Genomic DNA, 13,935 nt, shown 5'->3' on the forward strand with positions numbered 1-13,935 from the left:
ATTTGTTGTACAAAATTGAATACTCACGTGATTTTTTAGTGGTGACATTTACCGGGGTGCTAGAGGGCCCCGTCCCTGCAGTGTTGTAAGCTCGAACTGTTGCAAAATACACCGTGTTAGCTTTTAGTCCTGTGATATTTTTGGCTGTTACGTTCCCACTGACTCTGACTTTACCAGCTGTGCTTTCCTTGGGATCATCAGTCCAATATAAAACCTGAAAAATTAGAACAAAGAACAGGCAATTAATTGTTTTCCATCAATTACAGATTTGGCTGGGAAGCAGACATGCTGACAATGAAGATTTCAAGGAATACAGGATTTTTGGTATTCAAAACTAGCAGGAAATAAAACCAAGCATGAATATTTATAGAGAAGAAATAAAATTTCAGAGACTGAATACCAATTAAGGAAATAAATGAAATCCTTAACTGTATAGATGTCCAAAAGGAAACCTTTGATAAGGTGAGAAATTTTAAAAGTTTGTTTGATTTTATGGTTTGAACACATTTGAAAAAAACTTTAAAAGATACAAAGAAACATTCATCTCAGTCATCTAAGAGGTTTTTTAATTATTTTGTATCCTGCCTCTAGTTTTGATTCAGTGACAGCTCTTTAGACCTGGGGTTTTTTTTTCAGTGAATGATTGATTTAGGAAGGTTTCTGTACTGTACATGACTCCTATTACCTTTGTTTACACATTTGTAACGATAGGACAGAATTTAAAGTATTTCTGACTTGCTTTACTTTTGGTTTGTCTTAGCTATAAAAAAAAAAAAGTTTCACTGTGCAAATGAGGTTACTCAACTCAAGTTACTCAAGGTTACTTCGAAGTACCCCAGTTATTAATACAAAAATCTGCTCGCCCCCCACCCCCACTGGAGGGACCTCTGGTCTGTCCTGTGGATGTCAGATGCAGTTGACACAGGGTTTCTGCTCCCACCGGGTGCTGGAGACCAGGGCGAAGCCAGAAGCAGCACAGCTGGCTGAGTGCTGCTGGGGTCTGGCAGCATCCATGCGTCCTCGCAGCTCCCCCTGCTCAGACCCTGAAATGTCTGTCCCTGGATCCGGCCCTGGACTCGATGCCATGACACTAGCAACGCACCCCAGTGCACAGCGCAAAAAACCTGTCAGTTACCAGTAAATCAGTAGGTGCTCACCACGAATAGGAGTGAGAAGCCAAAAGCCTTTCAAATACGCCACAGCACAAGCTTTGGATAGCAATGAAGTACATTTATCCTGGTTTCTTCTATGGACCATGTGCATGCCCTCAAACTATCAAGTACCGCATCGTGCTCAGACAGCGTTACAGCTGTGTAAGAAGAGGAGGATTAGCTTTGTTTCGTGGAGTCAAGCACGAGGCCTTTTATAGTAGCCATCACAAATGATTAATCTTGAGGTTTTAATTTACATTACAAAAAGTCTGGGACAGAGCTGCAGTCCTGGTCTGTAAATGCTTGTGATTATCTCAGGTGAAATGTTGCTAATGAGAGTCGGGTGAAGAGCTCCATTGTCTGTTGACGTGGAAGCAAGGGAGGAGGAACCAGAATACAAATGTGGCCGGGAAAGGGACATCTGTAAGGTGTCAGACACCAGCACCAGCCGCCTCACCTCATAGCCCAGCACCCTGCCCGTGTGCCTGTTCCATGCGATGGGCTGCCAGGAGACCTCCACCTCTGCCGCTGAAATGCTCAGCGCTGAAGCCCCCGCTGGTGCTATCTGCGGCTCTGGGTGATGGGAGAAAACACAGCTGGTGGAACATATGTGTTACCAAAACAGTGTTATGTCAAAACTGACAGAGATTCAAGAAAAGAGGAAGAGATTCTAGGGGAAGCAGCAAGCAGAGGCTCAGGAAACCTGGTGTGGATCCCTAGCTTTGCTGCCCGTTTATTCTGGAACACCAGCAGAACCATAATTTTTCAAAATTGGTCATTATCCATAAGCTGGGACAGATTTTCAGAGGAGATCAGCTGCACTGAGTGGTCTGGAAAGCTAGACCCTCTGAGACCTACGCTTTTGAATGTTTCCTGATTTTCCCAACCCACTCAGTGGGAGCTCCCTGGGGACAAAGAAGTTGAAACATGCTGTCTACTTAAAGCAATTCTGAAAATCTGCCCCTTGCTTTTGTTTACTTCAATTTCCCATCTTCGGCCTCATGTCTCTTGTCAATCTTCAATGGGCAGCTTTGAGCAGGCTCCTTAATATCCCTGTGGAGATCTGTCTGAACATATCTTGGACCTACTGATGCTACACAACTATTACTAATAGGAGTAACACGCATTACCGTCTTCTCCTGAGTAGACGATGGATATGGAGCTCAGTGTCCCTTCTCCTTCGTTGTTGTAGACACCAATTTTCACTTCAAAAGGAGAGAGAGGTGTAATGCTTTCATTCCTATAAACATATTTGTTTGCTTCTACTGAAGCCACCACTGCTTTTGTCCAGGTTGTTGAGCCAAGAGGACGAAACATAATGATGTAGCCAAAACCTTCCCCATTTTGTAGTTCTTCTGAAACTGGCTGTAGTGACAAGGCAGTCAGTCAATAAGCATTTGCAAGTACACACTGTTTTAAGTGAATCTTCATTCTCTGAGTATATTTTAGTGGTATTGATTTAGTTGACTGTGCCTTAGAGAAGATAATAATGTTTGCGCCATCAGTCAATGTAATATTGAAATAAAAATCAAAATAATAAATCTATTGAGGCAATCAATTTAGAAACAAAAGATCTGATCAGCTCCATTAAAGTTATTCTCTTTCAGGCATGAAGTTTTCAAAATTAAAAGCATTTCACTCAGTACAGGTTGTAGCTGATTTTTTTTTTCCCCAAGGAGTATAGGAATGCTAATTTTAAACAAATGATTTTTAAAGAAAAAAAAGAGTCAGGAAAGGAGCAAATGCATACACAGAAGCGTGCATCAGCTGTATATTGCCTGCATATGAGTACAGTACTTACATATTTTTTTTAGCACAAGTGAAAGTCTCAAGTCCATGAACATATTCTTTTTTTAAGTTTGTTTAGATCAGAAATGTTATAGCCAGTCAACATGGCAAATTAATGTTTCTGTTAATAAAATCTCATGTCAAGATATGTATTAATGACTATTACTGAACAGACAATTACATCAACACTGTATCCAGCATGAACTTTTTTAGTTTTCTTGGGATAAAAATACTTCTACATTGGCTTCTCAAAGCAAGAGAACGTTTATGAAACAAGAAAAGATCAGTAGTACATGGAGGAAGGAAGTGTTTCTCAGCAAAACTTCATTTATTTTAAATGCTTGCATCAAAGTAAGGTGCACAGAAAAGCAGCCATGAAAAATGGTGCAAAAGGAGAGAGAAAAACATAGGGGCAGAACTGCAGCCCCTGTGATCATTCCAGGCTCCAAGCTCCTCTCCTGCAGAGAAACTACTGGGACCACTAACGGTGTGAGAAAATGGGAGAAAAAAATCAGGAAGTACATCAGAAGATTTCAGGGCACTTATCTGATTTTTCTCTTCATAAATTCCTTCTAATTCTAATAATAACCCTGGCCTGGCATATATAACAAATGTGTCTTTCCTTAAGTGTTTTGCAAACATTAATTCCCCAATATGCCCCCTTCTAGCTCTTTTCTAGTCCTGAGAGAGTTAAGTGCGAGTGATGATGGTGTACTGGGGATTTATAAGAGTTCAAGCTACTTTCTAGAGCATTTAATTTGTTTTTGAGGCTTCTGTGACCTCAGATTTAATCAAGATGTTTAGTGAGTTCATCACAGAAAGCTTTAGAGTCGTGTTCAGTGTTGTTAGCTTGGCATAATTAGTATTTCTTCTGACTATTTTTCAGGACACACTATGGAGTCCAACAGGATAATTTGATTGAGATCTCTCAGGTTGTTTTCAATTTTCGTGTTCTTCTGCTCCCAAAGAGTAGATCAGTAGAAGAGAAAATGAAACAAAACAGTGAAAGATGCATATGGAGGAAAATTTAGTTCAGTAAAAGTGAAGTTTCACTCTGTTTGGAGCATGGAGAGGGGAAAGCATTAGCAATATTATTTATCTAGTGGGGATTCTTTAATTTTGACCTCATTTTTTTCCTATCCCTTCCCTTCCTCCCCCAAAAGGCTGGTTAAACGGCACAGTTTTTTTAGCATACAGGAGAACACAGATAACTCACTCAGCTGATGAATAATATCACTTTTAGTTTAATGTAATTCCTTTCCCTTTCCTTCAAACTGGATACATGAGCTTGGTTATTTCTTTGGAAAAAGAATGAAGTCAAGGGAGGGAGCAGACTGCTTTCCTTGCTTAAGCTGAACTAGAAGCCTTTTTTTTTTCATGAAGAAATGTTTTCCATGACTTACAAAGGGAGCACTTCGGTTTTGGAGGCCCCATCCTAAATTAGGAACTAAACAGAGGTCATCTTGTGCAGCCTCTGAGACAGTCATACCTGATAGTAAGATACATGGGAAGGCTGCCTGGCCCCTGCCCTCCAGGCTGGGTGCTGCTGATGGCATGAGGTAGCTCCTACTTCAGTAAGATGTCCTCAAAGCCAGGGGACAGATTTAATTAGGTAAGTCACAATAACTTCATATGTATTTTTCAGCGGCAATGAAAAACCCGTGTTTTGGGGAGTTTTTCCATAGGGGCTGGAGCCCCGACCAAGCACTTGCCCCATTACTGCACAGGCTTTGCAAGATGCTGCTTGCCTTCATCGTGGTGCCCACGGGGAGGCTGCTGGGTGGCTGGAGAAGGAGGATTCCTTCCCGCAATGCTTACTTTCCGCTCTCTGAAATGACCTGCGCTCACCCATTGCAACTTGAGTATGGTATTAACTGTTCTGAAAATGTATATTCTCTCCTCTCACTGGAGTGCTAGAGAATTAAAGGGCTCATCTCCTTTAACGCATAATAGGATATGTCTTGTCAGCACAGTGTTCCAGAATGAAAAACATGTAAACAAAAGTATGAAAAATATTAATGCAGAAAATGGCCAAGCAGATTAGTGTGTTAAGCACCTCCTGTACAATGGAGATAAGAGGGTTATACAGACTTCTAAACATCTTTATAACATGCCTCTTAAACTGTTTATTTTTATAAATTGTTTGCTATAACACAGAAAACTTGCTATATATCTTACAGGCTGTTTGCTCTCCAGATGCAGGATGAAATTCAGGCTCAGCCAAAGCCAATGACCAAAAGCCTTTGGGTTTCAGCAGGGCTGTGATTTCACCCATGGACTCTTCCCCATTAGACAGCTTAGGTTAATTGAGCTAACAATTACCTCCCATGTGATGACCAGCTCAGAACGGCTCCCTCCTCCTCCGCTGACATTCGTTGGTGCCACGACAGGAACTGGAGAAGAAAAGATGTTGTTGCTTGCAACTACCCACTGCTACTGCCAGGGGTCTTGTCAACTGGATGATTAGAGCTTTTCCTAGCTCACATGCAGCTATGCTGCCTTTCAACACGTAGAACAGGGACTATATTATATAGCAGTACATTTTAAATGAACTGAGATTATGTTTACACATTTTCAAGTTTATAAGGCTGAAGCCACAGATGTATTTGATACATGAGTACCCTGGTTCAAAAAATTAATTAAAGAAGCTAGTAGCATCAAGTATCTGACATTATTATGCCTCATCAACTAATTGGCAAAATGATGTTCCATTCAGACTGTAGCTGCAACACTACTGATTTACTAATTATGCATTTGTTCAGTAAACATGTTGGAGCAATATATTAATTTTTTTTAATTGGCTGCATGCTTTTCTTAGGAAATTCAAAACTCTTAATTTGCTTTTCTCCTTCTCCCAACACTGGAAGTGTCCAAAAGGTCATTGACTAGAGCTTGATTTCCCCAGCATTGCTGCAGGTGTATGGCACTATAGGTACAGGGTCAAGGTCAAGCAATGTGCTGGTGTTCCAGGCTGAAGGGGCTTCTCATCACTCAGACGGCTCTTGGTGGAGAGGCAAGGAAAATATCAGCATTTCTTGCCTCTTGCTCTGTATTTCTGTAAACATGCCCACCCCATTAGGCTATAAATATTGACAGTTTTGGGGAACTGGTTTGTGATGTAATGAATGGAATTTAGACAGACCAGCCTTGTTCTTATTGTACAGTTCGCTATAGATCTACTTGCAAGGATGGTATCATGTTCCTTTTCACCTGCTAGAGAAGTATAAAAAGAGGACAACTCTGGAAATGACTGAGACAGAAACTCCTTATAAGAGGGCATGTGTACTGTTTGCCATCTCCAAACCCTTGGTACTATTTTTAGAAATTTCAAGATTGTTTTGTCGTTCTCTTCATTCAGCTCTCACTGTCTGAAAATTGGATGTGTTGAGACAGAGCTGAGGACAGGGTCAGAAATAGGAAGGACAGTTACATCTCAGAAGCTTTTTCAGAGACTTTGGCAAGTTTTGCCATGTCCGCCTGCCCTTCCCCGTGACTTCCACCCAGCATTAGCCCAGCTCTAGCAGAGGCAATAAAGGCAATAGCGTTTAAGTTCGCAGAAATTTCTGTGAATCCACTATCACTTCTAGATTCAAGTCCACGTATAAATCTTTATCTGATTTCATCCTCTCTAGAAATGTTGAAATTTCATGATAATTTTGTTGTGCAGTCAAAAAAGTGAGTGCAAGTGCAAACAGACAGGCTTTTTTTGAGAGTTCAGCATAGGTATTCAGTTTTGTCACTCACAATCAATGTCTTTGTGCACATCAGAGGCAAATAATCTAAGACTGAAAATAACTTCATTAAAGGAAAAAATGACAAAGGAGACTTTCAAGCCTAGTGTTTCACTGTTTCATGAACCAGTTGATGCTCAATTAGTTCATGTGTTAAATGTGTTCAGTACTTACTACATTTGCATGGGGAAAAAATTTGTACTACTCCTCAGCAGAGCCTCAACTGGGTCATAGTTGAGAAACAGATGAAAATTTACAGCTGAGTGCACCAACAGAGGCTCAATTAATTCTCAGCTCCATTTTAATGAAATGAACAGTGGCTCATTTGCATCCACGAATCTACTAATGCTCAGATTTCAGCTGGCAAAATAGCTATTATGACAGTGAAGTTCAAATTCACCCTTTCATGGCTAGTCTTTTGCTGTCCACACTGTCATACTGTTTTCAGTTTCCTATTCTGATAAAAAATTTAAAGATAATCTGTTACTTCTCCCACTGCACAGCAATGTTTTGAGACAGAATGATTTACAGCAGTGAAGAGGTTAAGCAAGTAAACCTGAACTGAGTCTTCTTATTCATTTTGTTAAGCTTCAGATGGGGCTACACTGTAAGGAAATAATGTTCCTCCTGCTATTGCCATGATAAATAATATTAATTTTATTGTTTCTTTCTCTTTCCAGCCCTAGCTTTGTGAATCCCTCTAATAAAAAAAAGCTTTAAAAGATGAAAGCTTTTACTGACTGTATAGGTGGTTTTGAATATCGCACTTTACAAAGCCCCATGGTAGCAACAACAAGAAAGACCTTCTCAACAGTAATTTTGACTTCATGATCAATCATGTAATGGAGAACATATATCTGTGATACTCTGCTGGGAAATTTAGAAAATCTGGCCTCTTCCTGTCTCCAGCTTTTCTTTAGCCTTCCCTTTTCACGTTGCTCCTTACTCCTTGCATGTGAAAGTTTCCTGTGGTTCTCCTGCTGGAGGAAGGGGTCATGTACCACCCGGGCATGCATCCCCCAGACACCTAAGCCCAGGCAGGATCAGTGTTATCTTTCCAGGCTGGAGGCTCTCAGGCTTTTCCCTTTGCTTGGGAGCAGCCTGCGATCTGTTTTACTACCACACTGGCCAGGCAGTCCTGACTGCTGATAAGACTCATTTGATGTCTCTCTGCACCTGGAAAGCTGAAAAAATCTATCAAAATCTGTGTTCTAATGACCAAATAGTTTTTTTCTGGCATCAGTACTCAGTATAAATTTTTTCTTCAACAATAGGAAAAGAAACTTGCTAAATTTAAATCAACTGATTTAATACATTTTGAAGTAATTCAGCCTTGGGACAAATATTGTAGGTATTCTGAGAAACAAATGGATCCCCCTTTCTAAGGATATATGTATTTTCTGTTGTATAATGTACAAAACTGTATTTTGAGTTCTGTCTTGAAATGCAGCTTGCCAAACTTCAGAGCTTGGCAAATGAGATAAACAGAGAAGAGAAAGTGGATTGTAAAAGCTGCTTCCATTTTACTGCTTTCCGTCGTATAAATACTGATTTTATAGGTGAGAGACAGTTGATAAGCAGGGGGCTGGGAGAAACATAAAACAAACCAAAGGTTTGGGCTTCAAATAAATTGTACCAAACTGAGTAGGTCAAAGGACTGACAGTGTTGGTCATCCAAGAATGAGTCTTCTTTTTCCTATGAGGTTCCAAGTCCCAGAAGATAAATGTGTAAAGGTTAGACAGACAGATAGTAAGGATCCCACCCTGGAGTCAGTGGAAGCTATTAGTTTCACTGGGCTTTGGATGCTGTAATTTATTTGCTCCAGTTAAAGGCAATATCCTGTCCCTACTGATGCTCAGATATCAAACACCCTCTGCAGCAAAGGCATTGCATGCTTGTGCTAGGATATGCCAGAGACCTGGCTTTATAATTTTCTATGCAAGTCCCTGAGCAGGGTATAAACGTGGTTATAATTGGAAGAAAACAAATGTTGCTCCCCAATTGCTTAAATGAAAGCTTGTGTTCAGGCATGGGGATTAGATATATTTCGGGACATGTCAAAGGGAGGAAGCATGGGCCAGCTCCAGCCTTTATTGCTGGTCCAAGTGATCTCCAAACCAGAGAGCAAAGCATGCAGTACCTCAATCATGTCCAAGCATCCCTTGCATTGGTAGTGCGGGTCTGCTGTCATGAAGCCAGAGCAGCCACAGACTAAAATGCCAGACAGATACGTAAGTAACCCTGCAGGAGTGAGTGGCTCTGCTGCAGTGAAATTCTCACACCCGGGAGCTGGCAACGTGTCTGTGTGGAAAAAAATGACAGAAACTAGGGACTTACCTGCTGCTTTAGTTTTCAGTAGAGCTGATGGTCTGCTTGGCTCCCCAGTTCCAACACTATTGCTGGCAACCACACGAAACTCATACTCAACCCAAGGGCTTAAGTCAACCACTGTTGCCTTGTGAGTCCTACCGTTAACAACTTCAGGAACTAAAGGTAAAATAAACATGTCATGACAATTTATTTTTGGAGTAATTAATGGTATATGCAAAAAATACAAGGCAACTCTCAAATTGCTCACCTGTTGCAACTGCCTGCCATCCAACTGAGAAAGGAGTCCTCGTCTGAACACTGTAGATCTGGACTGGACTATTATTATCTATTCCAGGCTTCCAGGATAACATAGCAGTAGTGCTAGAAATATGTTCAACTTTAACATCTTCTGGTGGACCTGGGGGGCCTAATATGATTAGCATTTTAAGATGAAGGTATTAGGAAGAGAAGATTCATTGCTGGGTTGGGTTGGACAACTCTTACTTTCTCAAGTCAGTGGAATTATTCATGAAGCTGCAGTTTCATAAAAGCAGCACAATCTCTAAATGATGACTTCATGCCTGTGTTACATTTTTCTAATTAATGAGGGGGTTTGAGTCAGGAAAATGAATGTCTTTATGTTTCTAATATGAAAACTGCAAACAAGGGAATTATTTTTTTTGTCTGGCAAGAAAGTTAACCACAGTGTCTTTTGCTGAACCATCCAACATTTTCAGAATTCCTATTGAATTTAATAAAAATTGAGGTTTAGAAAGAATGCAAGACGGTGCACTATACAGATTTCTGATTTCTGCTAGGGTTGACAGAATTTGCTCCCATAACAGCATTTCTCTTGCTGCTGGCAGTAAAAAGATTAGTTAGTTGACCACAGAAAATAATCTTTCATATTATCTCCAAATAGTGGAAAGGAACCATGTCTCTTGCTTTTTTTCCAGCCTGCACAGTGACCCAGAGATGCCCAGCAAGGAGCAGGTGACAGCAGTCTGCTGAAAGTAGAGGACTTCCCTATGGCCTGCCATATTGACCTGCGTGGCCAGTTTACCTTCCAAAGAGGCCGTGACAGAATTGCACAGATCTCCGTGGCTTAGCTGCACACTAGGATCATGCTGGCCAGAATCTCAATCCAATTTTGGGGCCAAGGGTACAAGGTATATAACATTTCGCTATTGAAATGTTGAACTGATATCCTAGGAACCATTTAAACAACAGCAGATATTAAGAATTTCTAATTCCTCCAGAAGATATATGTGTCTACATTTAACAGACATACCTCTTACAATTATATCTACTGTTGCAGATTGACTGCCTAAAGTTGTTTGTACCATGCACATATATTTCCCAGAATGATGTAGCTGAATATTTCTTATCATCAAATCCCCAACAGATTCCTGGAGATATAAAGAAAGTAAACTAATCACTCACAACATGCTTTCCATACTGGACATTTTTATAAATTGCTCAATATTAATAAAAAATTCACCTTTTAAATTAAAATATTCATAGCTATCATCAGTTTCTTTCATGTGAATTTTTTTATTATGGCTTCACAATAACTCAAGTGCTTTTATGAAATTTAAGAAAGAAAAATAAATGACTGCAGCTCTTGTAAAGAAACAGTGATTTGCCATGCATATAAATAGCGACGGAAGAATTATGATAAATATTTGTGTCGTCTAAAGACTGTGGTAAATTGTTTCATTAAGCACTAAGGAGTTTAAAAAACTTACTCTTCCAATTCTTTCGAAATGATGTATTCCTCTATTAAAATTAATTGTATTGCCATTGAATGACCATGTGAACACCACCTGAACAGAGGGGTCATGAGACACCTGGCATGGAAGGACTATGCTTTCTCCAACTGTTACATCCATATTAGAAGGTGGAATAGTAATTACAGTCCTTTCTGTGGAGACAAAAAAAAAAAAAAGTCCTTTTTATTAACATGCTTATAAAAATAGTAGATCTTGAATGAGTTTTGTACCATTTGTGAAATGATTTAAAATTGGCCCAAATTTTCCATAATAAAGAAAATTATCTCTAATACGGCGATGGTTTCAGAACACTCTTGCCCGTGTGTAGCCTATTACTTTTGCAGTATCAATACAACGAGCACACTTTGTGCCTCTGAGAGTGAGCAGGTGTCAGAGGCAACATGCTACATTAGTCATATGTTACTTTGTAAAGCCCATAGTCAATAGATATGATTTCAGCTCACAAAGTGCCGAATTCATTATTAAGGCTGTTAAAAATATGCCCACGGTTCTTCAAACTTGAAAATCTCTTCTTATAGGAAACTGCAGCAAAAGCAAAATTGCTGTTCATCTCCGCTTACTTTATCCATTGAGATCCTTAATCTATATTAATGTTAGTGGTAGTTTACTGCACAGTGTTGCTTACATTAGAGCTTCAAAGAAGATATCTTCACAGACAGAAAAACTATTTATGTAATCTTTTTTAACCCCTTACACCAAGAAACAAACTTGCAGTTTTCATTAAGAGAGGTAGAGCTTGCTGAAGGGGAAAGAAATAGGTTTATATGGCTTCACTTTTGTTGGTATGACTGGCAGATAGATTAGAGAGAACAACCACTTTGTTGTAAGCAATTCCCTTGAATAAAGCTTTTGTGCATGAAAGTGTTATAAAATGGTGAGAATTTAGAGGCACAGGAATAAAATGAGAGCAGAATCTATTCAACAATATTAATATGTTCTGAAAATAATGTGAGAGGAGGAGAAGAAAATTTACACGATCTGTATTAGTTCAGAATTTATTCTGGCTTAACCCTATGTGTTAGAAATGTACTTGAAAATTCTGGATTTTGGTTTTACCAAGGCCTTGGTTCCAAAGGGTTGATGAATGATAGGGCATCCAACCCCTTACCTTCAAACACATTTTTGTTCAGACTGTCACCATCATTGCAGTAACTGATTAATATGTGGGTACAGATAGGCAATATGGGCTGAAACTTGAAGGGCTTCCTCCCAGCATCTGAGCTGCACTGGGTGAGTGACTATTATGGCAGACGTCAACTAGAAACGAGGTAGAATATTGCGTTTTCTGCTAACCTTTTAAAATAAAACTGGATCTCACTCGTTTCAGTGATATACCTGTTGCAGGCATCAGGTAATGTTTTACAAGGAAAAACAAAGAAAGAACTTGTCTGATTTTTATTATTATAGACAAATTAGGTGTTTTTTTCTGCTATCATTAAGAGAGCGTCAGGTTCTCATCATGAGTTAGAGCTCAGACTTGGAACCCGCTTTCTCAGATTTCTCTGCATACTCTGATTGCTCTGCACAACCACATAAAACTATCATTGTGGCAGCTCCATTAGTTTGTCTGAAGTCAAGGACTGCACAAATGTGAAGGCCTCAGATGACTGTCTTGAAGATACTTGATCATTAGGTTAGAGAAATCTCTTCCTCTCCCTGGAAACAGTGTGTCAGATGCAATAAATTCCAGATGATTCAAGGGCCATATTCTTTGTTGGCACAACTCCACTGATTTCAGCATGCGTTGGCAAAGAACTTGGCTCCATAAATCTCAAATGAAGTAATTCCATTGTGAAGTACAGGTAAGTTTTATAGAATAACATTGAAAAGTATCTGGGAACTACAGAGAACCTCCCCAAAGTTTTCTTTCCTTGCTTTTTCTGCTGTACTTCTTATTCTCACAGCTGAAATAGAACTGCATGAATAACACTTTGAGGAGAGAAATTCTATTACTTGCAATAATGGTGTATATGTTAAAAGAAGAAAGAAGAAATAATACCCTGGTATACGTTAAAAATTGGAAAGTTACTTTCATGAGAGCTGGAAGTTCTTTTTGCCACTAGCAGGTGGAGAGGCATGATCTGCTGGCCTGATATGGTCCTCCAAACTTGTCATCTCTTCCTTCAAAGCCATCCTGTAAGACTCTCTCCTTCCTTAAACCTATAAACCGTGTACATCTCTACACTGAGCTTTTAAAGCCAATGGCATCAAAGAAGCAAAGTCTTCTTCTGAATACCACGACCAACCTCAAAGTAGAAATTCTACATTGCTCTGAACATTTATGGTATGCTTTCTTCCAGACTCCACTTGGGTTTTGTCTGCTCTGTCTTTAGCTGTGCAGGAGAGATGTCTCCACACATATTCTCTCATAAATGAAGCAAAAGGTTATGCCTGGTTTACAAGAGGGTGTTGAAGGGTCTCGCAAGTCAGCCTGGGCTGTCCCTCACCTCCTTTAGCCCCTGGGTCTGACCTGTGCGGTGGAGCTGGGAGAACCAGGAGGTGGGAACTGGCTCCTCTGAAATGGCTGCAAGGGTCACCTCCACAGCTCCTGTCTCCTGTACAGTGTAACTGCCCCTGGGAATGGAGAGGTCTGGCCCTAACAAGGCTCGTTTACAATGTCAGTCAATTAGATGGGCAACAGCATGTTCCCTGAGCCTTCCATTGGTAAGCTCAATATCTGGATATGAGTAAACAGGGTACAGCTTCCCAGGCCTCTCGGATAGTCCCCAAAGCCTAAGATGAGCTCCTTGCTGCCAGGTGTAAACCGCTGCTGGTATTTTATGTGTCTTGCTTGGATGTACCTGACTATCTATCCAAGCTGACTTGAATGTATCTGTTTTGCACTGCTTTGATGACAGCCCAAAGATATCCTTTGAACTGGATATTCTACCCGAACTCCAAATCAAGGCACTTACTTACACCAGGGATTAAATTCACCTTTTCTGCTTTCGTTCATTCAGCATTAATAAAACTTTGCACCACTACTGAATTTTCCATGTGTCAAGTACTCCCTGTCCTTCAAATTTCTCTTTAAAATATCTACCCTTCACAAGACCCACATCACCACTACTGCCACAAGACTTAATGCCACCTCATATTGTAACTCCTGCTTGTCTGTGTTGGATGGTTGGTCACCAGGATCGGTGCATTTTGACTCTTCT

General features: G+C 40.2%; 1 protein-coding gene across 5 annotated transcripts in view; it reads right to left on the bottom strand.

Moving 5' to 3' along the window:
* The window catches only part of LOC142415435 (contactin-6-like), a 92,410-nt gene that overhangs the window by 12,858 nt on the left and 65,617 nt on the right, over positions 1 to 13,935 (bottom strand). For all 5 annotated transcript variants that reach the window (XM_075513767.1, XM_075513771.1, XM_075513768.1 and 2 more), the window contains 8 exons: positions 10,730 to 10,905; positions 10,273 to 10,390; positions 9,250 to 9,408; positions 9,009 to 9,158; positions 5,262 to 5,332; positions 2,282 to 2,516; positions 1,609 to 1,724; positions 28 to 214 (listed from right to left, as the gene is read on the bottom strand). In XM_075513767.1, coding sequence (XP_075369882.1) covers positions 28 to 214; positions 1,609 to 1,724; positions 2,282 to 2,516; positions 5,262 to 5,332; positions 9,009 to 9,158; positions 9,250 to 9,408; positions 10,273 to 10,390; positions 10,730 to 10,905 — 1,212 coding nt within the window. The remainder of the gene's footprint in view (positions 1 to 27; positions 215 to 1,608; positions 1,725 to 2,281; positions 2,517 to 5,261; positions 5,333 to 9,008; positions 9,159 to 9,249; positions 9,409 to 10,272; positions 10,391 to 10,729; positions 10,906 to 13,935) is intronic.

The sequence above is a fragment of the Mycteria americana genome, chromosome 11, assembly GCF_035582795.1.
Source record: "Mycteria americana isolate JAX WOST 10 ecotype Jacksonville Zoo and Gardens chromosome 11, USCA_MyAme_1.0, whole genome shotgun sequence".
Lineage (NCBI taxonomy): Eukaryota > Metazoa > Chordata > Aves > Ciconiiformes > Ciconiidae > Mycteria > Mycteria americana.